At 41.7% G+C, this 26,652-nt stretch overlaps 1 protein-coding gene across 2 annotated transcripts in view; it reads right to left on the reverse strand.

Moving 5' to 3' along the window:
• Nucleotides 1-306: 306 nt before the first annotated feature.
• ranbp2 (RAN binding protein 2) overlaps nucleotides 307-26,652 on the reverse strand; it is a 32,027-nt gene continuing 5,681 nt past the window's right edge. The window contains exons 6-30 of one of the 2 annotated variants that reach the window (XM_049593654.1): nucleotides 26,182-26,324; nucleotides 25,697-25,892; nucleotides 24,996-25,136; nucleotides 24,541-24,700; nucleotides 23,985-24,166; nucleotides 23,454-23,653; nucleotides 22,452-22,575; nucleotides 20,663-20,824; nucleotides 20,084-20,221; nucleotides 19,145-19,276; nucleotides 18,113-18,343; nucleotides 17,911-17,994; nucleotides 17,299-17,440; nucleotides 17,071-17,165; nucleotides 12,495-16,965; nucleotides 11,988-12,065; nucleotides 9,168-9,344; nucleotides 8,800-8,886; nucleotides 8,390-8,565; nucleotides 6,954-7,386; nucleotides 5,531-5,620; nucleotides 5,246-5,400; nucleotides 4,858-5,131; nucleotides 4,229-4,584; nucleotides 307-1,465 (exon numbers count right to left, since the gene is read on the reverse strand). In XM_049593654.1, the coding sequence (XP_049449611.1) occupies nucleotides 1,160-1,465; nucleotides 4,229-4,584; nucleotides 4,858-5,131; nucleotides 5,246-5,400; nucleotides 5,531-5,620; nucleotides 6,954-7,386; nucleotides 8,390-8,565; nucleotides 8,800-8,886; nucleotides 9,168-9,344; nucleotides 11,988-12,065; nucleotides 12,495-16,965; nucleotides 17,071-17,165; nucleotides 17,299-17,440; nucleotides 17,911-17,994; nucleotides 18,113-18,343; nucleotides 19,145-19,276; nucleotides 20,084-20,221; nucleotides 20,663-20,824; nucleotides 22,452-22,575; nucleotides 23,454-23,653; nucleotides 23,985-24,166; nucleotides 24,541-24,700; nucleotides 24,996-25,136; nucleotides 25,697-25,892; nucleotides 26,182-26,324 (8,733 nt within the window). In that variant the 3' untranslated portion in view covers nucleotides 307-1,159. The remainder of the gene's footprint in view (nucleotides 1,466-4,228; nucleotides 4,585-4,857; nucleotides 5,132-5,245; nucleotides 5,401-5,530; nucleotides 5,621-6,953; nucleotides 7,387-8,389; nucleotides 8,566-8,799; nucleotides 8,887-9,167; nucleotides 9,345-11,987; nucleotides 12,066-12,494; nucleotides 16,966-17,070; nucleotides 17,166-17,298; nucleotides 17,441-17,910; nucleotides 17,995-18,112; nucleotides 18,344-19,144; nucleotides 19,277-20,083; nucleotides 20,222-20,662; nucleotides 20,825-22,451; nucleotides 22,576-23,453; nucleotides 23,654-23,984; nucleotides 24,167-24,540; nucleotides 24,701-24,995; nucleotides 25,137-25,696; nucleotides 25,893-26,181; nucleotides 26,325-26,652) is intronic. The other variant, XM_049593655.1, reaches the window with a different exon arrangement.

A 26,652-nucleotide genomic window follows, 5' to 3' on the forward strand; every position in this document is an offset into this window, starting at 1 on the left:
GTACCCCCTAGCAGTGTTCTGTAACGTTAATGAAAAAGTCCTTTTTTTCATTGTACTTACTATGTACTTTTTATCTGTGTTTTATAAATAAAGTTTATTATTAAAAAATGTATCTATATTTTACGGGTCTAGTATCTGTTAGGACAGGACAGGCAGTGGTGTAGTGGTAGTTGAAGAGGAGAGTGTAGTATTGGGAAGATGTGTGGGCTACAGGATGCAACCTGTGTTGATGTATTTTAACAATCTGATGTACAAGGCAAGGACAAACATAAGACATCAAAAGAAAATCTCGCACTCTGCGATCCATTCCTTGTAAAGCAACTTTATTTCTCCTTTATTAGCATATTATTTTGGTACAACAAGCACCATTTCAACCTTGTGATTATCTCAAACTATAACAAAACACCTTTGTAAAATCCAAACCAGATGCAGTGTCATCATCTCGCCACCCTCCGTCCACGGGGTACCATAGTGAGATGACTCATGTTTGTGTGGGCAAGTGTGAAGTCCAATTATCTGCACATTATGAAATCCATTTACACAAAAGAAAAATCACTGGGGAAGCCCTACAGGAGGAGATACACAGAGGCAGCGTTTGGAAAGAAGGCCAGGGAAACAGTTACAAACCAATAGGTGCTTTCAAAAAAACAACCTCACCTTTAAATTATAGTTAAGACTTAGTCAAAAAGGGAAAAAATACCCGAGTGGAGCTTATAAAGAAGAACCAGCACATTCAAATTGAGCACATGCAAGACAATAGAACAAAAAGACATTAAAAAAGTTGTCCATGTACAATTATACACACAAAATAAACAAATGATCAGAATTTACTGACAGATGATAATAAAGATGCGAGTGCAACAGAGCAAAAGTTTACTATATTTGCTCCTCCCAGATACAACAGTTTCCCATCTGTGATTATGTTATAGGATAGCAAAATAATTTCTAATTCCACGCTACTGGAGCCAAGTTTCTATGAAGTGTGTTGACCAGTAGCCCTGTGATCAGTGTTTAATTCTCATATGCCTAATGACTATGGATTCAGTTTTAGCAGGAGGGTATGCACAGGGAACACATCATTATCCAAAGTCTTTTTTGACCATTAACATAATAGCCTGAAGCTATAATAGCTGCGAATCTTGATCTGACTTTTAAAAAGCTACAGCTGTCCACAGTCCGTAATGACCAGCTTCTTCGTGGGCGTACCTGCCTTTGTGCCGAGCGCACCCATCTGTTGCACAACATCCATGCCATCCCGAACCCAGCCGAAAGCCACGTGTTTGAAGTCCAGGTGTTCGGCTTTCTTCAGGGTGATAAAGAATTGTGAGTTGTTGGTGTCGCGCCCACGATTGGCCATCGACAATATGCCCGGGCCTGTGTGCCGAACATCAAAGTTCTCGTCCTCAAACTTGCTGCCGAAGATGGATTTCCCTCCTGTGCCATCACTGTTGGTGATGTCACCGCCCTAAAAGACCAATGGGGAACTTGTTAGTAATGCTACATGGAGATGTGCTACTAAAAAATACATTCTTTCCTATTTGAGATATATAAATACAAAATGAAGAAACTAGTGAGCCATACTGAGCAAATCATCATGAAACCAAACCATCTGAGAAATGATGTGAGGAGGAACTTTGGATTCAACACCATAGATGGAAAAAATATGTATCAAAGCAATGCTGTTTGATTGTAAAATGTAACTGCCTTCCAGGAACATTAGCTTGTCACTCAAGTGCAGCAGTGGAGATGCATGAATGGAACAATATTAAGTCTAAAATAGATGTTTGGGAAGGATATGATGATTATGTAAGGGATAATGTATAATGAGCCGGTGAATACTGGGAAAATAACTCCTGACAGGGGAATAGAACCCTGACGCGCAGCGGAGGGGTTTCATTCCCCTGAAGGGAGTTATTTTCACAGTATTCACCGGCTCATTATACATTATCCCGCTTATTACACGGCTAATTATCAGTTAAATAAATAATGTTGTCTGCCTCTGCAAAGTGCATTAAAACCGACCGGATTCGACAACTTTTGGTGAAAGTTTTGTACTCACCCAGGCTTAGTGGACTGAACCGAGGCATAAAACTCGCGTAAAATGTCATTAAGCATGACTGCCGAGTGTGTATTCAAATCCGTCTTCTTTTGTTTTTGGCAGAGAAAGTCCGTAGGTATTCTTTTTCTTCAGCGGCATCCGTTAAAATCAGCCACTTCTGTTTGTTTTTTCCCTCGGAAGTTGTTTGACAACTGCAGTGTTGCAGGGCAGCATCCCTAGCAACGCTGGGCTACATAGCAACTGTGTGTAATGACCGTTGCTACTAGCAGCGGTCGTTACACAGTAATATCAGACCGCAGAATGCCGCTACTGACCAATCAGAATACAGCGTTTAATAGAGCCGTGTAATAAGTTTCATTTAATTTGAACAAACTGCGTGTTAGGAATTTGTTCAAGTTAATTTTCTGAAAAAGTGCTGAAAGCTTGTGTGCTCAACTAAACCTCCCCTCAAACAGAGAAGAGTGGCACCGCTTCCTCTGTTGTCCTGTGTGATAACCAATTTGCCTATCTTTGCTAACAAGCACCATGTAGTAGAGGCGACCCCAGCAGATTTTCTTACTGAATTATGATTAGGACACGCTTTCGTATGGAAGCCCATTTCTGCCAGTGTGATGGGGGGAAAAAAGTCCTGTAAGTTTGGGTTGCAAACTTAATCGAATATTAATGGGGCTGCCCCGTGAAAGGTGAAGAAGATTTGAATTATCAATCAGAGACCCCTCGGTCAACTGAGATTGCTAAAAGTTGAGCAGTCTTTTCTTTTTGGTCCCCAGATTTTACTGCGGAGTGAGCACTCTTCACTTTCACTGTGCTCTTTGGTACAGGCAGCTGAGGACACAATGCAGCAGCCCCGGAAGGAGAGGCTTTGCGATGAAAGGCTCTGAGATAGGGCTGTGCGATATGACGATATATATAATCGTGTGACGAGACAAAAATGTCTATTGTTTAATATTTTGCTCTATTGTTTATATTGTTGTGACGCAAATGACACTTTTTACGGCAATATTTTTCATCATTTGGAGTCTGTCCATCTTTTGCACGGATCTCATTGATAAATTACTCTTCTTGGCTTTTTACGGCACTTACAGTAACATAACAAGGTTATATAACTCTGCTGTCTGTCTCTGCTGCGCTGCACACACTGACGGCTCAGCCCCGCAGAGGCACAGCGAGACGGCGACAATATTCAGACCAAATCAGGTGGTGCAGAGTACGCCCTTGTTTTCAGTCTGTTCATCTCACTTCAGTTGTTGTTACTGATGCAAAATGTATCTAGTGTACTGAAAAGGCAGGTGATTATATTATTCTAGTATGCTAACAAAAGTTTAATTTGTATTTGAAAAATCAATAATTTATATACTAAAAAAAAAGTGCAGTATATCAGTGCCATGACCGTTATATATATATATATATACATACATATATATATATATATATATTTTTTTTTTTTTTTTTTTTTTTTACGTACGTGTCCATCCAGCTCTCAAAGACAGATTGAAATAACCATTGTAATCACATTCAACTTGGCCAAAGATGTGTCCAATGAACACTGTTTTTATTTGGTTGCATTCCATATTGGCATATTTATTTTTAGTTCGCTTATTTTTGGGGTACAATTACATTTATATTTTGTTTCTAGGAGATCCACTGAATTCAGGTGAAAAGAACCTTATTTTGATGCAACGATTTGTACATTGGCAGGAATGCAGCACAACATGGAAGTGGTTCGTTTAAATGTGAAAGTGCAATAGCAAAAATGTGACCCTAAAAATTGATGAATAATTGTGATAAATAACCATGATTATCAATTTGGCCACAATTGTGTGGCCCTACTGAAAGTCATAATCATAAACCTCCTTGAAATTATGAGTTACTCATCTAAAAAAGGGCATAGTTTCTTAAAAAAATGAGGAACGATACTGTGTCATTATTTTGGGAAAGCTTCTTATTATATTGAAATACTAACTTATTATTTCAAGACAGTTTGTTGTAATGACTTTTTCTCATCACACTAGCTAAAATACTGCCACTGTGTTGGTGTCTTTTGTGTGGAAATCCCAAATTTCACATGACAGATGACCATGATCGCATTACAGTGCATGACATGTCATATTTCAAACATTGGCCAGAATGTGTGAAACATCGGTCATCTGATCTTGATTATCTCCTCACCTGACACATAAAGTCCGGTATGACTCTGTGGAAGATGGAGTCCCGAAGCCCGAAGCCTTTCTCGCCGGTGCAGAGAGCCCTGAAGTTCTCTGCTGTCTTGGGGACAATATGGGAAAAAAGCTCGATGGTGATGGTGCCCAGTGGTTGGCCGTCACCTGCCACTTTGAGGAACACCCGGGGGTTAGTGTCTCTGGAGTGTTCTTGAACTCTGGACATCTGGGGCGAGGAGACACTCGAGGCGTCTCCTTCAGTTTGGCCTGTGCGGCTCTGACACTCAGTGAAGGTCTTCTTGAAGGATTCAGCTATTTCAGGGGTTTTGAACTTGGCTGCCAGCTGCTCCACTACACCGTCGCCGTCTGGGAGGACAGAGGAAAAGACGATAAGCAAGAGGACAGCCAAAAAAAAAAAAAAACTTCAATACACATGTTAGCACAAAGTAATATTTAGCTAAAGTCTGCCTTCAGAATCCACAACTATACAAAACCCAATTATTGTCATCATCATACAAAAGAAAAGAAAGAAATCACGTTAATTAAAGTGCAGGTAATCAATTCACAGTTATAAAAGTGTTAGGTCACTACAGCATGCTATTAACAGACAGAAGGAAAACAGACACACTACATGTGTACCTGAGTAGTCTGTGGCAGTCCAGAGCAGTGCATTCGCTGAGGCATTCATGGGTTTGAGCTCCATTGCCTGTGTGATTGTGTGGTTGGCACAAACTCTCAGCACCTGCTCTCTTCTCATCAGGATTCGGTAGAAATGTTTGGTTGGGTGGAAGAGGATCTTGAGGTCACCAATGCCACGCTCCTTCCACTGGCTGAGATCCCGGTCCCATCGGTACAGCTTGGCGCGCTCCTTAAACAGGATTTCCTCATCCTCCTCTCCAGACTTTGTCTCCACCTGAGAGACACACAATTACACAAGGATGAGCTGTGTTCCTGTACCTCATTCACTAAACTTCAATTAAATATCTAACAAAAGATCAAAATATTAGACTTCAGCATTTTAAGGTACCTCTGGTAGTGACACTATTGGCTCAAAGTGAATGTCCACATTATTAGTAGCATCCTCTTCATCACTGCCATCCTCATCAGCATTGTTTTTTGGTGCTGAGGTCGCTGCGGTGCCAAATACTGTCGCTCCAGCGTTCGCCCACGAGAAGTTGGAGTCTTTTTCAAAGAGAACCAATAAATATGTGGTGAAATATAATTTTGTGGTGATGTGTCGCTAACAACATGCAACAACAGTCAGCTGTCACAAAGAAAGACCATCTTAACAAATGCCAATGTTGAAGCTGACCTTGAGTTCCAAATGCAAATGACTCTGTGTTTCGGGCCAGATCAGCAAAAGAGAAGCCTCCAAGCGAGTCGAAGCCAAAGCTGGAGGAGTCTGTGGTGGGAGTGAGAAAGACATCATGAAATACTGAACTGAATGCAGTTTTTATTATTCCTTTCATATTGTGTGCAGGATTCCAGCAGATAGTGTGTTGGACACAACAATACCAGCACTGCATGAAGTAATGAGGCAACAGTTCTGCAATAAATCTAAGCTGAAGCTGATACTTTGTGGTGCTAAATATATTCATATTTTTTTCTTCAGTAAAAATACAACATTACAAAAATTCTTTTAATGCAATAATCCATTAAAAGCATTCAAAATCTTACTGAAGTAAAAGGATATGAGTATGAGTATAATCAGCTAAATCTATTTAAAGGAATATTTATTTAGGTGGAAGAAGTTATTCTCCCCTTACGACACTGACTTTGGGGAAAAAAAAACTTTCTCGCATGCCTTCACGGTGAACAAAGAATCCAAAAACCGTCAACATTATTAATGAACTGAACTTATAATCAAAGTCTCATTTATCCAGTCGGATGCTCAGCGCTTCCAAACACATACATTTTCACTGAAACATAAGTAGTATTTAAAACTAAAATTATAGTGAAATTCATTGATGCTTTCCTCAAAGCTCGACTCCACTGACAAAAACAGTACTTTTCTCTCACAGAAAAGGTGACCTGCTGGTCTAACGCTGCCTCAGTAAGTTGTTTATTATTGTGTGACTTCTGTGTTTTAAAGGGTTCGCTTTGATTCATTAGAGTCACACAATAAGACAAACTTTTGGATTGAGGCAACTGTAGAGCAGCATCTCCCATGTTCAGTGAGGTAAAATTACTGTTTTTGTCAATGTAGTCTGGCTTTGAGGAGAGCACAGATAAGTGTCACTTTGAGTTCAGTTTTAAATAGTAATGTTGTAGCTTAAATGCACATGTTTGGATTCTTCATTCACCAGAGGGATGCAAGAAACCACAGTTTTCCTCTTTGGTTCAGTGTAACATGGGTTGAGTAACTGATATACAAATGGTTATTTGGGAAGTGAAGTATTCCTTATGTATGCATCTCCTTCCCAAACTTGGGTGGGCAGGATGTGCTATGTTTTCATATTATAACTGAGGCTGCTGAGTAGTATTCAGACCAACCTACTCTGGTAAGCAAGTGGAATAGATAGAGACACCAGTAAATCAGTGACTACATGTATGCAATCATGAGGAAATAATCTCAGTAACTGAGATTTGTTTGTAAATCTGGCAGGAAAGTTTGGACTAAAAAGGCTGCTTCTCAAATTTAACACACTAGTGCTGACCCACGCACAGCAGGTAGACTGTCAAAGGTCAACGGTCTTACATCTGTTCATCTGTAATGAACAGCAAGTGGTGTTTACCTTGACTGGCTGTTGTAGAAGTAGAGGTTGCAGCGGCAGTCCCCGTGTTGGACTCTGGCTCTGGGCTCTTCTTAGTTGACAGGTCAATGGGAGAGCTGCTGCTAGGAGCTTCACTCTCAGTCTCTGTTGGCTGGTCTGAAGTCTGCTCCTCTGCTATAGATGTGCTGGCTGCAGTATCTGTGATGCCTACAGCGTCTGTGCTGGCTACAGTATCTGTGATGTCTACAGCGGCTGTGCTGGCAGCAGTATCTATACTGCTTGGAGCGTCTGTGCTGGCTGCGGTGTCTGTGCTGCTTGGAGCGTCTGTTGTGCTGGCTGCGGTATCTGGACTGCCTGTAACTTCGGTGCTGCTGGATGAAGAGCCTGATGCTGGTTCTTCTGCGGCCACAGCAGGGCTGCTGGAGGCCTTTTCAGCTTCGTTAAGCTGGGCACCCTGCAACAATTTAGCAATTACACTACAATATTGATGCTGTCTTAATGCTACATTAACAAAACACATCTGCAACTAGTTAAACTAAAGCCTAGTTCACATTACACGATTTTCACCACGATTTTGACGTCGCAGAGGATCTTGAGAACCACCTTAGGTCGGAAGTGAGTCGGCAGATAGTCTGCCACGACGAGTCCTCATGTGTGAACAAGCCAACAAGCAAGTCACGCCCTTGTCTGTGACTGGGACTGGATATCTGGCATGCTAGAAAACTGGAGAAGTCTGACACGACCGACAAAAAGCATCAGCCAATGAGAGGCGGGATACGTCCCACGTCAGCACGCAGGAGGACAGAAGAAATGTGAGGAGGACAAGCCACAGGGTTGCCACTTGGCCGCAACTTTGGGCTTGTTTCTAAAGTGGAGCTGCTTATTTGGGCTTGCTCTCTAAGCGTCACCTTTCTCTATATATATCCGTCTAATAAGTTATATAAACGCATGATAGTCACTTCTTTTGGGCTTGTTTCCACAGCCCTGGTTGCTTGTTTCTCTCCCAAGATCTGGCAACACTGACAAGCCAGCCAGCAAGCAACAACAACGGTGGTGTCCACAGGATCACAGGGAGCACGTAGTGTTTGGACCCTAGATAATAAAGAATATTCATGCCTTTACGATGTGTCGTCTCCAAGTTTGGTGACGTCACTGCATCATCTGTGGCTCTGTCAGTGAGGGCTTGGTGGAGAAATCTTGTGGTGTGCACACACAGGTCGTAACGCAGTTGGCGAGACTCCCACTGACAGAAACACACGTCACCAGGTATGAACACTGAAAAGATTATGATAGTCTCTGCGACGCAAAATCAGGGTGAAAATCGTGTAATGTGAACTAGGCTTAACTCAAATACACTCACTGCTTCGACAGTTGGATACTGTCTGCTGACATGATTATTTGATTTGGATTATTATCTGTATAAATTCAGCAGCTTTTATAAATGTTGTGTCCGTTACCAGGTCTTGCTGTGCCTTGCGGACTTCTGTCTCAAAGTCTTCAGGCTTGTCCTGGTCTGGGTCGCTGTCTGTGGTGCTCAGGCCACAGAAAAAGGTGGGTGGAAGCTGGAGACTTTTGGCCTTCTCCTCTTCTTCCGGCGTCGGCTTTTTCTCCCACACCACCTGGCAGTCTGACTCTGAATGCAGTACATACAAGTTTAGGGCTAGAGAATGACTGGCAGGCGAGGTGAGCATTACTTTAAGTCCACATACTAAGCCATACAGTGAATAGTATATTGCACACTTAGAAAAGATCATGTATCTATCACAGCCACTAAACTGTCTGTGAAACTAATGAAACTGACATGGTAACTGACAAATGACAGAAGAGAGAGTGTGGAAAATAGTATGACAGGATATGACATACATACCATCACCACATGCTGCAGCCTTTTTCTCAGGAGGATCAGGATAGAGCTTTCCATTCAGGGCTTTTACTGCTGACTCAAAGTCCTCATCTGAAAGTTCAAAACAAATTCAACACAAATTTCACTTAAATTACTTTTTTAATTTGCAGTCATTCCTTGGGCAATGCCAGCGGGCAAGAATCTGAGACAGTTTTCTGTTTGTTTTGTCTACTTCTCTGATTAAAGTATTCAGATTTTCAGCCTCATGATGGCCAACTTTACAGATATTAACACATTTTGTTGTCATGGTGAGAGACATCAGCAACAAACTCCTAATGCAAAAGGCATAAGAGGAAACAGCACACACTTTTATAGTCCTTTTTTAGCCTTACCGTCAGTTTCGTCGTCACTGGTGTAGCCGGGTTCATTCTTGTAGCAGAAGAAGGTGAGAGGCAGCAGGAGTTTCCTGGCTAAAGCTGCCTGCTCAGCAGTGGGTTCCCTGACATACAAAACCTCCACATCCGAGTCCTCACCTGACCCTGCAGCGCCTCCTTCTGCCTGAGGTGTCCCTGAGACAGACAGATACAACAGAAGTAGAACAATGAACAGTCAGCCTGCGGAGGCTCAGAAGAACAGAGGAATTAAGCTGCTTTATTCCCTTTACATCCACAGGTGTTAGTTCCACACAGAAAAAAGTCATGCACTGCAAAAATGAATAGCATGCGACTGATTTTCAAATGTGTGAGACAAGTTGTATTAAGGGAACATTTCTGTATGCATATGTCCGTTTTTCATTTCACATTTGACAGCCTTGCTGTAGCACACACACTACTGTTGCATTAAATACAACCAATACCTGAGCTTTAACTCTAATTAGCCTTTGCTGAGGTGCACATCACTGGCAGACCAGATGGGGAATTGCATTTCATGCTGTTGCTACACTTCCCGCACTAAAAATGGCACGTGTGACGTTTGCACAGTGCATTCCTATGTGAGGGAACGCTCTGCGAGGAATCTTCTCAGCTCGCCTTTCAAAAGGCATAACTTTTAATGTGTCTCCTGTTGCTATACAAAACTCTTATTTGATTCTGTGCATTTATTCATGAAATGCTAAATGCAATGTGACATTTTTCATGTACATATAGAAGCAAAACCTAGTAGTCCACCTAAAGCCTAGTATGAGACCTTCTGATTGTTCTAATGTAGCTTCAAGACTCAGATGAGACAAAGTCTGACCAAACATAACTGGACATTTGCTCTCTGGCAGGTAGGAGAAATACTGTACAGACAAAATCAACATCATTTTTAGATTTACAAGAACCAAACGACTATTTTATTGTTTCTTACAGAACTGGATTCTATTTGTGGTGGTAGCTGAGTGGGTTGGGGGGGTGGGGGGAATACATGGACCTTCAGGTAGTGGCTGTAGCAACTCTAATTCAGCTAGGACAAATGCCAGTGCCAGGGCTCTGATATCAGGCCGCCCCGACTCCCTGCTGGATCAGCAAACTTTCTGTTGCACAAGTTAGACCACAAGGTGCTGGGGTTTGTGCTGGCTGAATTTGACTTGTTACAGGTGTTAACTTAAGATCCATTTCTGGAGTCGTGACCCACTCTTCTCCCGGTGAAGTAGTCTCCTAGGCAGAGAGTGAGGCGGACAGACTGCTGGGTGCACTAGCTAGCCAAATTTTTTTTTTTCATCTGTGCAGAGAGAAAGAGGGACTGAGCGAATCAATGCACTGCACCGTGCAGCTCTACAATAAAATACCATTTTACCCATTTTATATAGTAAAAATAACAGAAAATTAATACGTAGGAGTCAATGCTGATATCGTGACAGGCCACTACAAATAAATCAATGTATGAGAAACACTGTATCTAAGAGTTCATTCTACCAGGCTTTGCTAAGTTAAAAAAAAGTTTTTTCATTTAGACATGAGAACTGTGAACCACAATATCAGAATGAGAATGTCATCATGACATATTATATGAGAAGATGAATGATAATACTGAATTACTGCTCAGCCATGATAAAAGCCCTTGAGGATCTCTGTGACTAAATTTAAATCTATATTACCTGAGTCAGTTTTAAACTCATTTTTATGAATTACAGACTTTTTACAGCAGGACCCTGACAAACTAGCAGATAAAATCCCTCCAGTGTGAGACACTTAAATGTTGTGACAAACTTGAGTATTTTTTGAACAATAAAAAAACTGCACCTCCACACATTGGACATGCAACACATTAGCGTCAATGTTTTTTTTCCCACTCCGTGCATCCAGGTTATTTCTGTCTCGTGACAAATAGGGCTGAACGATAAAGGAAAATAATCTAACTGTGATTATTTGAAACCGATATTGCGATAACAATTTAGTGCGTTTTTTTTTTCTTTTTTTAAAAGTTCCTTATCTAGCTCTATCTTCTTCCTTATCTGTAATATTGTTATTGAAAAATAAATCTTAATCCTACTGATGTCCTGTAAGTTAAGCTATTGTAACCAATCACAGAAATTGAAGTGCACACTGACTATGGCTCTAACACTCTAAAATATTTAGATAACTCAAAGCCTTATTGTCAACATGTTGTCAACTGTTCCTGCTACAGCTTCAAGACTATGGTTGGGACATTGTTGCTCACTTGGGGACCAACTCCCTCTCACTTTCCCCAGGGGCTGGAAAGCCAGACACGAGAACTTTACTTGGTCTTCATGAGCAGCAGCATTTATTCATGTTCAAACTGAAGCCTGCACTGTAGATTTACTTCTGCTTGACAACTTTATAGCTAACTTTCTCTCTGCTCTGATCACCAACACTGCTCTTAGTGTATTCATTTACCATTACTCTCTCTGTCACTTACTACGCACTCGCTACGCCCACACTACATACGCACTATGCACTGGGCTGTTCCTCAAACACCACGTGAATTGCACTAAAACATGGCCTTGGCTATTGTCACATGGTAGTACTGCAAGCATCAAAGCTTGCGTGTGGCATTTTACAATAGGTTTTCTTCATCTATTTCCTTCACATCATGTGGAGCGTAGGGCAGCGTGTATGCACATGGAGCCCCGGCAGCTTTCGCGATTTGAAAATTGCGTTCTCTTACATCGCAATATCGATTTGAATTTGATTAATCGTTCAGCCCTAGTGATAGGGGCCAGCCAGGTGACAGCTGAGAGGTGTTAACACACACTGCAGTGATTAGAGTACCTGGGGGTTCAAATTGGGTGGTTGATGTGCTGGTCCAAAAAGCCATTGGGTTATCTTTGAAAAGCCTAAAATCCAGCCCTAAAGGATGATGGGTTGTTGGACGAAGAGAAACTAATAGTGAGGCTGGTATCATAATCATAAAACACAGCCAAAAGTGTTAAAATGAAAATGTGACGTGTGTATGAACTGTGCTCAAGCTCTAAGGGTATGCAACATGTTTAGCGTGTTGACTAAAACTTCCTGTCGATAATTTACTGTACACAGTTTTACTAAAGGTTCAGATTATCTTAACATAATAAAACAATTTATATAAAGTATATAAAATTTTGAGAAGGGTCTTGGCTGGGTCAACCAGTATATGATGATGATGGAGCAATGAGATGCAAATGAAACAAGACAATAGACTAAAACTCAAATGAACAAAAACAGTCATGATACTCATTCAAAAACAAATCAGAAAATCAAACAAATACTGCACATATATTAAGATTTTTTTTTTTTTTTTACCTTTTTCTGGGATTTTGAATGCAGGTGCTGCAGGTGAATCCTTGGCAGGACGTCCAGAATCTTTGGCTTTCAAACTGGATCCAGATTCCTCAGTCTCAGAATTAAATTTAGGAGAGCCAAAAAACTTTTGCAGACTTTGACTGCCAAAGACAAACTTAGGGGGTGACACCACTGTCTTTGAGGGGTTAACTGGACTTGGGGACCGAGCTGCACATGGCTTACTGTCCGGGGGAAGCTCTGTACGTTCCTTCGTGGTCTCTTCCAGAACAGCAATGGCTGCCTTCCCGCACACAGGTGTAGCAGGCTGAGCAGATGCCTTGGGTCCACTGTCTTGAGGTGTGGTAACCCTGGATGTCACTGGTGTCATGAGTTCCTCTTTATCTTGGGCAATCTTGGCCTCATCAAATACCTGTTTAAATGTGTTTGCAGTGTCCTGCAGCTTGAATCTCACAGCCAACTGCTCCATTTTACCCTCTAGTGCTTCAGAGAAGTCCAAGGCACTCCAGACCCAGGCCTTCTCCGCACCCTTCATAGGTTCTAGCTTCATGGTCGGTGTTATCCTGTGGTTGGCACAGATCTTAAGTACTTGGTCTCTCCTCATTATCAGCCTCACTCGTTTGGTCTCATAATTCTGCAAGATTTTGAGGTCTCCGATACCCCTCTCCTTCCACTGACCAAGTTCCTTATCGTAGCGATACAGTTTGGCCCTGTGACTGAAGACCACCTGTTCGTTTTCCTCTCCTGTAGAAACCTCCACCAGATCGGGCAAGGGGACCACAGGTTCAAAGTACTGGCCATCCCTCTCCTCATCCTGGGTTACATCCTGCTCGTCATCAGTACCTACTGAGGCTCTGCTCTGGTTAAGCTTGGCAGGAGACTTGGAGGGGCTGATGCCAGGTTGGAAGCTGAAGCTGAATCCACCAGTGGATTCTCCAAAGCGGAAAAGGTTCTTTCTGAGGGGGCTGCTGGCCATTGGAGAGGCATAGACTGATGAGTTAGCAGTATCATCTAAAGCCTCTTCTCTTAGATCATAGTTATCCCATTCCAAGGTGGGGCCAGTGGTTTCACCGTGAGGCTTGATTACAAGGTTTGAAACATTGCTAGATGTTGTAATGTCTACTTGGCTGTCGTCATCTTTGATCTTTGTTTTCTCGTCTGTCAAAAAGGATTTCAGGTCTTTCAAACCAGACTTCATTTCCTCTGCTTTCTGAATGAGGCGTGCCGTTCTGCCTGAGTCAACAAGTTTGTGGGGTGTTTGTAGGGGGATGTCCAAGAGAAGTCTCTGACACTCCTCAAACTTTTCCTTAAACTCCTCAGCAAGCTCTGGGGTTTTAAACTTAGCAGCCAACTGTTCAAGTTTAGCGTCTCCATCCGAGAAGTCGTTGGCCATCCAAATCCATGCTTTGTCGGAACCTGCCAAGGGCTTTAGATTCATGGTGGTGGTGATCCAGTGGTTGGCACACACCTTCAGAACCTGCTCTCTTCTCATCAGTACCCTTAGTCTGCCATTAGAGCTGTTTTTCAGGAATTTAAGGATTCCTACACCACGTTCTTTCCACTGACTGCTGTCCAAGTCAAATCTGAACAGCTTGACACGCTGAGAATATAGAACCTGTTCATCCTCCTCCCCTGTCACCAGGTCCACCTTATCAGGCATCTGAACCACTGGTTCAAACTGAATATCATCATTTTCCTCTGTTTTATACATGTCGTCATCTTCTAGCTCATTTGAGGCATCTGTCTTGGTGGGGGTTGAGAACACCTGCTCACCAGCCCCAGAGAAACCTTTGAAATTGGGGTCCTGCTGGCCAAACTGGAAGTCTCCTCCAGTGGACTTTGCCAAGTCTGCAAAACTAAATTCACTTTTTCCAGCAATTAATGGATTTTGCTCTTGCTCTGTTTGGCCCATTGAGAGTGTAGACACATTTTCTTTCTCCTTGTGTTTGTCAGCTATGCTTTTCAGGAAACTGGAGGCTGACCCTGATGGAGGCATTTCATTATCAGTTGAGGAAGTTTCTTTTGCAGAGTCCTGAATGCCAAACTTGAAACCACCAGCTGGAATGGGCATTGAGAAAGAGAAGCCTGAAGAACTTGTAGAACTAGACCCAGACTGAAGAGCTTCAAACTTAAAAGAAGCAGCAGAGCTTTTGTCTTTATTTTGACCAAATGTAAAAGTGCTGCCAGTTTCAAAAGGCATTGTAAATCCAGTTCCAGCAGGCTGGCTTGATGAACTCTTGCTTCCAAATGTAAAGCTGAATGAGGAGGCTGAGGGAGCAGTGCTGCTTGTGCTTTTAGCATTGGGATTTGGTGTCTGACAGGCCACACACTTATTGGCAGAGGCACTGTTTCTCACCAGACAAGTGTCACAATCCCATTCCCCATCTTTCTTGGTAAACATGGCTTCTAAAGAGGGATTGGGATTTGGGGAACTGCAGGACACACATTCAGCAGCTGATGCATCATTTCTGACCAGGCAGGTATTGCAGTCCCACTGCCCATCCTTCTTTGCAAACTCAGCCCCAAATCCAGACACTGCTGGTGGATTTGAAGCTACCGGAGCCTCCTTTGTTGATTTAGCAGCAGGGTTGGGGGCTCCACAGGAAACACATTTGTCAGTAGAGGCTTCATTTCTTACTTCACATACACCACAATCCCACTGCCCGGGTTTCTTGCTAAACTGGGCACCAAACCCAGAGCCAACAGCAGATACAGAGGGTGCATCTGTTACATCTGCAGCTGGTGCCGGTTGAGCTGTTGCAGTTGTTTTAGGTGAGGCTTTAAGAGCTTTACAACAAACACAACTGTCTGCAGAGGCCTCATTTCTTACTTGGCATACATCACAGTCCCACTGCCCAGGTTTCTTGCCAAACTGAGCCCCAAAGCCAGAACCAAATGCACTGGTGGCTGTGTCAGCAGATTTTGAGGTGCTTGTGCCAAATGTAAATGAGGAGGGTATAGATGATCCAAAAGCACCAAATCCAGTGAAAGTAGAGCCAGAACTGCTGGGTTTTGATGAATCAATCCCGAATTTGAAAGTAAAGGGACTGGTTTTGGTTTCTCCAACAGCCTGAATGTCTGGCTTGGATGAGGAATTGGGATTGGCAGTTTGACAAGCAGCACATTGCATATTTGTGGGTTTATTTCTTACACAGCACACAGTGCAGTCCCATTCTCCATCTTTAAGCGCAAACTGGGCTGCGAGTGATTCAGAATCTTTTATGCTTTCCTCTTTCTTCTCCTGTTGATCAGGCTTCTCATTTGATTTGAGCACAATTTTCTGGGCTTCCTCAAACTTAGCTTTGAAAAGGGCTGCCTCGTCTACTGTTTTGAAGCGGATGGCCAGCTGTTCAGGCTTGGGCTCTTCATCTGCATAATCAATGGCATTCCAGACCCAGGATTTGTCAGAGCCAGCATTCGGTTTCAGTAGCATATCAGCATTAATATAGTGGTTTGCACAGATCTTAAGAACCTGTTCCCTTCTCATTAAGAGGCGGACCTTTCCTTTACTGCTGTGTTTTAAGATTTTAATATTGCCAATGCCTCGCTCCTTCCACTCTTTTGTGTCTGTGTCAAATCGATACAGCTTTGCCCTGTTGCAAAACATTTCCTCCTCCTCCTCCTCACCTGTTCTCACATCTACTTTATCAGGAAGGGGTACAATGGGTTCAAAGTGAGGACCATCTTCATCCTCCTCAACATGAGTGCTGTCATTGTCGCTCTCTGCTGCTCTTTCCTCTTCTGCTGCAGACGTTCCAACCCCAAACACTGGCTTGGTCACATCCCCAAATTTAAATGGCTGCTCCACATTTCCAAAAAGACTTCCAGTGCCTGTGTTGTGTGCAGAATCAGCAAAGGAGAAGCCAGTAACATTTTTATTGCCAAAGGTGAAGATGCCTGTTTGGCCAGGGGGCTGCTCCTGGGCCGCAGGCTTCTCTGGGATGGTATCTGTTTTAGTGGGAATGTCTGATGTAAGAAGACCAAGAAGACTTTCACTATGTTTGGCCTGGGAAGCTGAAAAAGTGAAATCTCCATCGTTTGATTTAAAGTTGGAGTTGAATTTAAAAGCAGCTGAAGGCGTTGACTGGGCAACTGCCCCTGCTCCAAAACTAGGCACTTTGGGGACTTCAGCAGGTGCCTGCTGGCTGAAGGAGAGCTTCCCAAAGTCCATAGGCTTCCCCTCAATACTCTTTGGTGGCTGAACAGGGACTACAGATGGCTTGGTGAAGTAGCCAGGTTCAGGCAGGGGAGGGTTGGTGGTTTGTTGGGTTACACTCTGCCCGTAATATTCTTCACTATAGGGGGAAAGAAGGCTCGTGGCTTGTGATTCAAATCGAAGAGGGGCACCGAAGACCTGCTCTTGAGGAGGGTAAATGCAGGCTGGGGCTGTCTGCAATGGAGGAGTATGAGTGGGCTGCTGGTAGGCATACATGTGCTGCTGAGGTGGCATACGGTTCATACTATACATTGGACCCTATGTAAAGAGACAAAGAAAAAAAGAAAAAAAAAGAAATCATGTCATTCCATATACTGTTGACAGGGTTATTACTGTAAACTACTGTTCAACAGCCATAATTACCTTAGTGGGGGTTACATTTGCTGCTGTGCGCAGGAGATACTGAGAGTTATAAGCTGGAGACTGGTTGTAGTACACAGAGGGGGCTGTAGTGGCAACTTGGAGAAGAAAAAAAGAAGAAGAAAGAAATATATAAAAATTTTGTTGATTTTACATATTATTGCTGTTCAATACTTCAAGACAAAAATATGGAACAATTAAGAAAGCTTTGGTTCTATGTAGCATGCTGACCTGTTAGTGGGGCCCCATGGTAGGACTGCACTGGAGTAAAGGTCTCCTGTAGGCCCTCGGCCCCATAGCTCTCCCCGTACATCCTGTGATGAGGGGAGCCTGCATTCCCTGAAGAGTTGTGTCTCAGATCATGAACCTCATTCTGCAAAACAAAGAGTGACTCAATTTGACATCTTTACAGAAATTCACAATAAAAGTAGAATATAAACATACGCTGAGTCATTCATAGTTTAATTATTGTAAACTGTCAAATAGTTTTATTGTTTTCAAATAGATATTTTAAATATACCTCATCTGCAGGTAGAACCAGGTCTTAACTTGAAACAGGCTATTATTAGAAACCTTTATTCAATTTCCTGTTTCCTAAATACATTTTATCACATGCGAGTTAATCTCATCTGCTCCAATTTAATTTTCTGCTGTCAACCCAAATGCTTCCAACAAATTTTCCTTTTTGCTATGATAAATTCATGGCAACACTCATATCTTTTTCAGTACATGAACATAGTTATACAATGCTGCTTTGAGTGTGGAAACAGTGTCAATTTGTATGGAATAATAAAAATTTAAAAAAAAAAAAAGAAAAAAAAAGGTTTAACTTCTTATCCTGACCTTGAGGGCTTCAACTTGCTGACACAGCATCTGGAGGAGACTTTTCTGGTCCTCCACCCAATGTGGTGGTGTCTTGGGAGAAATCTAAACGACACAGAAAGAAATCAGAAAAAGTACCGTTTGTGTTGTGAATCAATATCTCTGTGAAAAAAACAAAAGCAAACACTTAATATACTGATTACATAAAAAGACCTGAACCTACCAGGTGTCGTTTTGAAGGAGAGACGATGCTTTTGTTAGGAGAGGGAGTGGAAAACTTTATGTGGGATATGGAGGCAGAGGTTTCTGTGGGATGAGCAGGGCTGGAGTGGGCTGGTCCTCTTCGAATCTCCTCCTCCTTTTCCTCCTCTTCATCCATGGCCTCCCCACTCTCGCCCAGCTGCTGGTTCACGTCATTCAGGAGATCCACGACTTCCTCCATGGAGACAGGAAGCTGGGACACATGTAACAGATTGTTACAAACAGGGTCCCTAAAGCTTAGAGCTTTTTAAATGCCATTTGTAATGATATTTGAAACCAATTAAAACAAAAACATAAACTGAAATCAATTACTGATCAATTATGCACAAATGTAATTGCAATGTAAAACATGACTTTCTGTCTCGTAGCAGGGACGAGGGTGGAACAGAACTGCGATGTACCTGTCACTTGATGGCAAGTTTTCTTGCCGATTTTGTGTTTTTTTTACTCTGTATATGGGATTCCACTGCCTTAACTCACATCGTGCCGAGTTTGGAAAACTTTTTGCACAGTGCATTGCCTTGTATTTGTTTCACCCATGCCATGAAATCTTGGTTAAATAGATGATTTTCATTGACTTTGGGTTCTCCATGCTGTCCAGGGAACAATGACAACTAGCGGGCAGACAGTGCATCCTCTGATCTGAGCATCTCGGCCGAAAACAAAATACGAGTGTTGTTGGTTCCACTATCCTGATGTGTGCTACATCAATACGAGAGGCACGTGGTAAATTATTTTAAAAACAATTAACGTAACCAATTATTTTTAGATTTTACACTACAAAATCAGAAAAACTATTCATAAAATCATACTTACCATGGCTTTGCATTTTTAAGACTTTTGAAAAATTGATTTAAGACATTTTAATACCAAGTGAAACCTTATTTAGAGATAAATCAATAAAATGCCTTTAAGACTTTATAAGGATCTGGAGAAACCCTGTACACAGCTATAGAGTTGTTCACATTAACAAGTACAAGCAAATGGGACTTACCCTATCAATATCATCTGCATTCGCATTGTAGATCTTTGACAGGTAGGTCCTAAACTTTCTAAGAAAGGTGATGCACCTGTCTTGGGTCTCCTCAACCCCGTTGCTTGCCTCCTCTGATAGCCGCTGGTAGATCTGTGAAGGAAACATAGTACAGCATAGAAAAACAAATAGCAAATGCATGTAAAGATGTCAGAATCACTAACATCTATATTAGGGAAAAACCAATCACATATCATATAGTGGCTGGCAGATCCAGGTCAATTTTTAGGAATTTGTCGCTTAAACGAGCAGTTACAACATTCAGAGCATTAATATAGTGGAAAACAACTATTTGCCACAATGTTCATATGACAGCTACTGCTGATAATGGGATGGCATCGTCGCTGAACCATAGCACTTACCTTCTGGTCCCCTTCAGTTTAACAGGATAAGCTCTGTCAGGACTATTGCTGTCCATGGTGCTACTTATGGAGTGAGCATTGATAGCTGCTAGCCAACTCAGCCACCTCCATGTTGAGAGCTGTGTGCAGGCAATACCGCCCCAGACTCTTAATCACGGATATGCAGCTCCTTTAAATGTTGTTCCATACTGACAGGCAGAGCGGAGGCGGCTGAGTGGCTTTTGTGGTACCAACAATGAATACTGTTGAATTTACACTAACTAAGTCTTTCATTACTTAAATGATAAAAAAAAAAAATCACAGGACCTATGGCAAATGTTTGTTTATTATGCCAAAACTCCCACAGTGTTTGTTAGATGATCTTAAGAAGAAATCTGTTAATCATGGCAATGCACTATTCCCGCTTTAAGAGGCTGGAATGTGGGAAGAAAAATCATCTTCAGTGCACATCTATCAAAACCAAAACATTGAGGACCACTGTTCGAGATATTTAAGAGCAACTTATCCCAGGTATGTTGTGTAGAAGTGTATGCCTTACCTGTGCCAAATGCCAGATGGATGACATGTTATTGATTGTTTCCAAGGTAGCGATGGCCTCCTCTGTTTTGCCTTCAATGTCAAGGAGTGTCGCATATGCTATCTTGGCTTCCTCTTCATAGCCTTTTACAGAAGAAATCTGAAAAGAAAGATGGACATGAGATACAAACAGTGAGCCAACCTGGTACATTTTTGAACTGGCATCCAGCAAAGTCCTCAGTCTTAACACCTGCTAGTATCATAGGTGCATATATTTGTTGTGGTGGCCCAAGTGGGAATCAAACCTCAAACCCTAAGATCTACCATACTCTACCAAAGAGCTATCTACATTAACATTTACTGATTGAAAAATGTCAAAAACCATTGCCTACACAATGTGTAAACACTGTAAGATCAAGCACATCATTCATATTCATAAAAACATAAAAGGCTAACAAAAATTACTTTCCAGGAGGGAAGTTAAGAAAAAAATGTTATCTGTAGACAGAACCGAAAGTCTCAGGATCTTTGGTTGCCTAAGGATTTGAGAGTGTCCAAAATTTAATTTGTAATAAAAGTAAAACAAGAAGACAGTATTAACCTGAATATCTTTGGAGGGAAAGTGTATGAAGAGGGGGTCAAGTGGTTCTGGTATGCTGCGTCTGTTTTTGATCCGTTCCAACATTGGAACTGCAACTTTCCAGTAGTGGACACTGCGGCCGATGTACTCCTTCTGGTCGTAGTACGAGTTCACGCCATCACCCTGGATTATTAAACATAAAAGGTTGCTAAACATCAAGGAGAGAAGGTTTGCCTGCCACATTGACTTAATGAAGGTAAAACGAGGTAAGAAAAACACTTCATGCAATTTTGACATGTGTAGTTCAGTTGTTTCAAATTCTACCATGAAACAAATGGACATAGTCAGAGAACCAGCACACATGGCTGTTTGGACATCTTGATCACATTTAACAGTTGTAGGCTAAGTGACAGAAAGGAGCAGGTGGAAAGGCATGTGTGTCGGTGCAGTTATCTGGCAAGGTGCTGACTTATCCAAGTGCTATTTTTCTGGCTGTGCTGCATGTCTATGTGTGTGCATGTGCCACCCACAACTAGTGTGGACTCATCTCTAGCTGACCTTCTTACTAATGTTTAAAAGAAAGGAAGGTGATCATACTGATAATCATGTAGCTCATATAGCTGTATATCTCAACACTGTGTAACACTTAGCCTTTATGCTGTGACAGTTCTACATGTCATGCTTTCATGCTGTTGCACATTACCCAATAATTTAAGATGGTCAAGGCATTATGCTGTAGCTTTGACAATGTATAAATGCAAAGCAAGAGCGTGTGTACTGTAACTTGATGGATAGTTAACAATTACAATTTAAGTTAATTTCAGTTAACTGTTTTGAGTGATCTGACTTTGGCATCAAGTGTTCCCTGTAGAAAAAATCTGGTGCTGGTCCATGTGTCTTGGAAGACTTCGATGTCCCGGACAAATGGGAGGAATTCAAGTCAAATACTATCTGTTTAGTGATTTTCTGAAAAGTGGGTTACATGCTTAGTCCAAATAAAATAAGTCTGGTCAATAGACTCACGTAAATAATAACGCTTTTAAAAAAATCTGTTATATATGCACCTTTGTTACATCAAGTAAACAAACCACGTACCTATCAGCTATGTGTCTGGGATCAGACTGGAAGCATAATCACTAAGGATGGGTGAGTACTTCCTATCTACTTATTTTTGTATGAAACAAAAACCACGTTTTATACTGTGATATTTACTGGTAATTAAATTTTATAGCCAGCAGCAAGTAGGTTGTTTTCAGCAATGTTCAGTTACCAGAAACTTTAAGCTCCCTAGTGATCTCCCTCCAGCAAGCTGCTACCTTATATAGGTTTTTGTTGTGAAATGAGGAGGAACTGTATAGTTCAATTATTTTCATTTTCAATTAAGCTGATAATTTTTTTCTATTAATCGATTTGCGGAGTAAAGACACCAGAAAATATTCACTTTTAAAGAAGATGGAATAAGAGAATTTGGACTTTTTTTTTTTTTTTAATTAAAAAATTACTCATCACCTTTAATTATTAAATTAGTTGGCGGTTAATTTAATAGGTGACAACTACTCAGTTAACTCATACATTGTGGCCCTTTCAATTGAAGTCACAGGTATAAATAGAAATAGAAAAAGCTCAAATCAAAACCAGTAAAACCAGATAACAGAAAACCTTTAAATCAGCTATATAACAATTGGAAATCTCCTGCAAAATCTCCATCTTTTGTCTAGCTGGCTGCTTGCTGAGCTTGTGGAAACAGTGTGTCTATGTGCCTGCGTATGTGTGCGCCTGTGTGTGTGTGTGTGTGTGTGTGTGTGTGTACCGTCTGACTGAGACACTGTGCCCAGTGGATGGCCAGTGCTGGTTGGAGCCCATGTTTCTCTCCAGCCCTCAGAGTGCTCAGTCCGTGCTGCACAATCATCCGCAGTTTGCCTGACATGCCAGGACTACAAGGAGACACACAACAAAGAGACATTAAGCAAAAACACTGAATACTAGGGCCCATAAAATATGTACAATAAACTGTTCAAGTACTTTGTGTTGGCCTGTTTATGCCATTTCTTGGGATGAAGTGAGGACAAAGAGTAATGAAGAGATAGACAGGCACCCGACTGCTCTTGTGAAAATGTCATGTTTGTGCCCACACCTGTCTTTTAGCACTAATGATGCCACAAGAGAGGTTTAATGTTAGTTTAATCCTGCTTTCAACAAGTCAATTGTAGAAGAGTTCACTCTTGCTTTCTATTGCTTTCCTGAGATTTAAAACTGTTGACATTTACTGGCATATTGACAGGAGAGTCTTTTGGGGAAAATAGAGTGAATGTTTTTCCATCCATAACTCTGACAATGGTCTATGAGAGACCTGACCGTGGATAGCCATGCCAACATTTTTAAATGAAGTTAATATTTAGTGCTTAACTACATTAACTTTAAACCAAATCTTCCACAAATTACAACTTACTGGCATCCTCACTATTTTATTCTTTGTAGGACTGACAATGTGAGACACTCAAACTCTTCATTTACAGCAAGAATACAAAATTATTCTTTGTTATCCACTCTAATGTTGTCTTGTGTGTCTGAATATCTAGGAACAGGTTCAAATTAGGAAAAGCAGAGAAGAGCAGAATCTAACCCACTCTTCAGCCTACCTTGTATTAATTCAAGTGTATCTATATGTATGTGTTGCATCCTGCAAACAGCCAGGCTGACAGATAACCACTCTTATCCAATATGTCACACATTGAAAAAGCTAACTGGCTGACACAGCTTATATTTTGGTCAATATGCTACATGTTTTGTTTTAACCCTAGTTTTTACTCACGCTGCTTGTTTGTGAATGAGGCTGTAGATGGCGTCCCACCACTCCCTCTGTCTGTCAGTGGTCAAGAGGCGAAGCAGGGGAAGGGGAAGGCAGCGAGGCTCGAAAAGCTGCTGTTGTTGCTGCTGGTTCATGCCGCTGCTGATCTTCGCTGTCTCCTGGAGCTGACAATGGCTACAGAACACCACACCATATAAAAACACCTGGATGGAGTAAAACAGACGAGAGACAGAGAGTTTTATATTTTGGGTAGAAATGTTCAACACACACGCACACGAGTGTCAAATAATTCACAAAGCTTCTCGCTAAAAATGGAGACGGACAAGTTCTGGCTAACAAATCTATTACAAATTATACTCTGTACACATTCTTCTGTATTTTAATGGTAAAAATACATTTTCCTGTTATTTCGAATTTTGAAACACTCTTGATGTGCTGAATATCTGAGATGAGTGAAAATCTGTAAACTTCTCCTGCAAAGCCTCATCTGGTGTTATGTGATCCCACCAAACCAACCCACGTGGTTCCACCTACCTCCAGGTCGAGCAGGCAGATGGACTCTGGTGCGTTGGTGTCCAGTTTGGAGGTTTCCAGAGTAAGTCTAGGAAAGAGCTGCTGTAGCCAGTCCCGCAGGGCCGGCCTTTGGGCCAGAAGGGTCCACTGCAGCCCCAACCAGCTTAGATGTTGCAAGTCACCAGCATGCAGCAGGATGGAGCCTAAAGGGGAGGCATCAAAGTTATCACTGTGTGGGAGTACTTAAAATGTCAAAACTGTTTGTTTGTATGCAGAAAAATATTTTGGTGGGAAAGACTACTGTGTTATTGACTTATATTATTAGCTCTCCAGAGTACACAATACTGTGCTGTACTTTTTGTCTATTGTTCAAAGGCAATAGATCACTGATATTCATGATTGTTGATCTTGAAGAAGGCCTGAGGGCTGAAATGTCATCTGAATAAAAGAGGAATGAGTATGGAGCCAGAGTGTGTGACACTTGTGTCCTACTTTCAAGTCTACTGCTAGCTATCAGCACCTCAGTACAACCCTTCCTTGTTGTGCATTACTTTTCAATTTCAAAAAATAAATGTACCAGCGTCCCATTTGGTGAGTTGAGAGAGCTCTGGAGCCATGGTGTTAATGGAACGAATGTCATCATTTGCAATGAAGGAAGATCCAGTGGAGGCCTGTGGTCCAAACAGGAGCTCAAACAGAGAGTCCTGTCCACGAGGGTTTCCAAACGCCTCCACCACCTGCACAGAGAAAACATAAAATTATGCCTGTTTCTAAACATACAAATTCAGTTTATTGGTGCTCTGTCTTGTGATGCAGAAATTATTAATGTTAGTGTTTAAGTAAAAAGACAAAGCAGTAGTGCATGTGTCATTGTTGAGACAGAGTGGTATGCACCTAGGGAAGATATATTCACCACATGCAAACTTAAATTAATCCACTTAATTCATTACATCACCCTTCAGTGATGTAAAGTGCTCTTTATTCCAGCTTAAAAGGGCTTCATCTAAACTGAGTCAGAACACACGGACAGACCTCTCTGATCAAGGTGGATGAATCTGTGCTCAGGTTTAGCAACATGTGACCGGCCTGACTCTGTCGGTCGTTGGCCAGCAGCTCCAGAAGCTGCGGGGCTGCCTGGTCTCTTTTGGTCACTTTAGGCTTTGGTCTGGGGACCTGGTGGAAGAACAAACAAAATAAACTGTATTCAAAAGTTTCTGGTCTTGGCTCCAACATTAAGCCCGTTAAAGGAAACTCTAAGAAAAGAGTGCATAACTTTAAGTTTATCATCTATCTTCAGACCACAGCATGGCTCAGTCATGAGTGCGTTGATAGCAATGCAAAGAGTGAAGGGTAAAGGACTTGACAAGTCGAGTAAGAAGTAATTTGTTACGTAAAAGAGAGCCTGATCATATGACACTTCCCACTTTTGAGACACCTGCTGTTTAAGAAGACTTGTTCAACCTGTTTCTTCTCTTTAAAATAAACAAAGTTAGGAAATCTACCATATTAGCATATTTTTAAAATATATGGTTATATTTATATCAAATCAAATTAAGTGAATAAAAAGAAAAACAACAGACAAAATAATCACAATATTAACACTTTACTGCTTCACCATCTTAAAGAGGATCAGCATGAAACAAAAGATTTACATGTTTGAGCATTTGTTAAATGCTCTGGTAATGAGCGATCCTCATTCCTGACAGGTAATCAGCAGGTAGGTGTGTCAGTACCTGGTATGCCAGCAGGTAGCACAGTGCAGCCAGGTCAATGATGGCTCTCCAGCTTTGCTGGCGTTCCTGAGCCAGCTTCAACAGCAGTGTAGCAGCATGCAGGTAGAGGTGACCTCTCATCTCCACAAACACCTCACAAAGATCGTCTGTGTGGCGGCCAGCAATGCTGCTCAGTGTCTGCATAGCTTGGTCAAAACTGCAATACACACACAAACATAATCGCATGAACAGCTGTTTCCTGTAGTTGTTTAGATGCTCAGTGGAATAAATAGAAACAAATGGAAGGTGGTAAAACACATCTAATAATCTAAACCACTATATTATGTTTCATAAAATTATCCGTCTCAGTATAAAGTCTTCCTGATTTGCTTTACTCCCAAATTCAGAAATGAGAATAAAGTCAACTTTGGGGTTAGATTTGATTTCATGGATACAGCTCGTCTACAGTATATGTGTAGACACCGTTCAACCTCGACATGACCTACCCTGTGAGTGCATCACAGCAGGGTTGCATGCTGCTCTCAGACAGTGTGATTCTCAGCAGGCTGCAGTGGGCCAACAGCAGCTCTCTCTGGAGACGCCGACACATCTTCTCATTACTGGAGACACTGGGCTGAGCTAGATACTCCTGCAACAAAGGTCAACCGCTCTTTGTATTATTCTGAAGTTATACAGGTTAGATTTAACAAATCCTACAGAAGCTTAAAATGTGCACACCTGTCAAGTATGCTGTATAAGACTGTCAAAAGTATCAATACTTGTTCAACAAACAAACAAACAAACAAACAAAAAAAAGATCCACAAACAGATTTTCATCTGAAAGCTTCACAAGTGGACAGGGAAGAAAATCGACTGGTCCTCACACCTGTGGCTGTTACAGCATTCTCTCCAGCAATGAATCTACCGCATGACTGGAGGCAACATGTTCACAGACTTTTTGTGTGTCAGAACTGTGT

The sequence above is a fragment of the Epinephelus fuscoguttatus genome, linkage group LG13, assembly GCF_011397635.1.
Source record: "Epinephelus fuscoguttatus linkage group LG13, E.fuscoguttatus.final_Chr_v1".
NCBI classification, from domain to species: Eukaryota; Metazoa; Chordata; class Actinopteri; order Perciformes; family Serranidae; genus Epinephelus; species Epinephelus fuscoguttatus.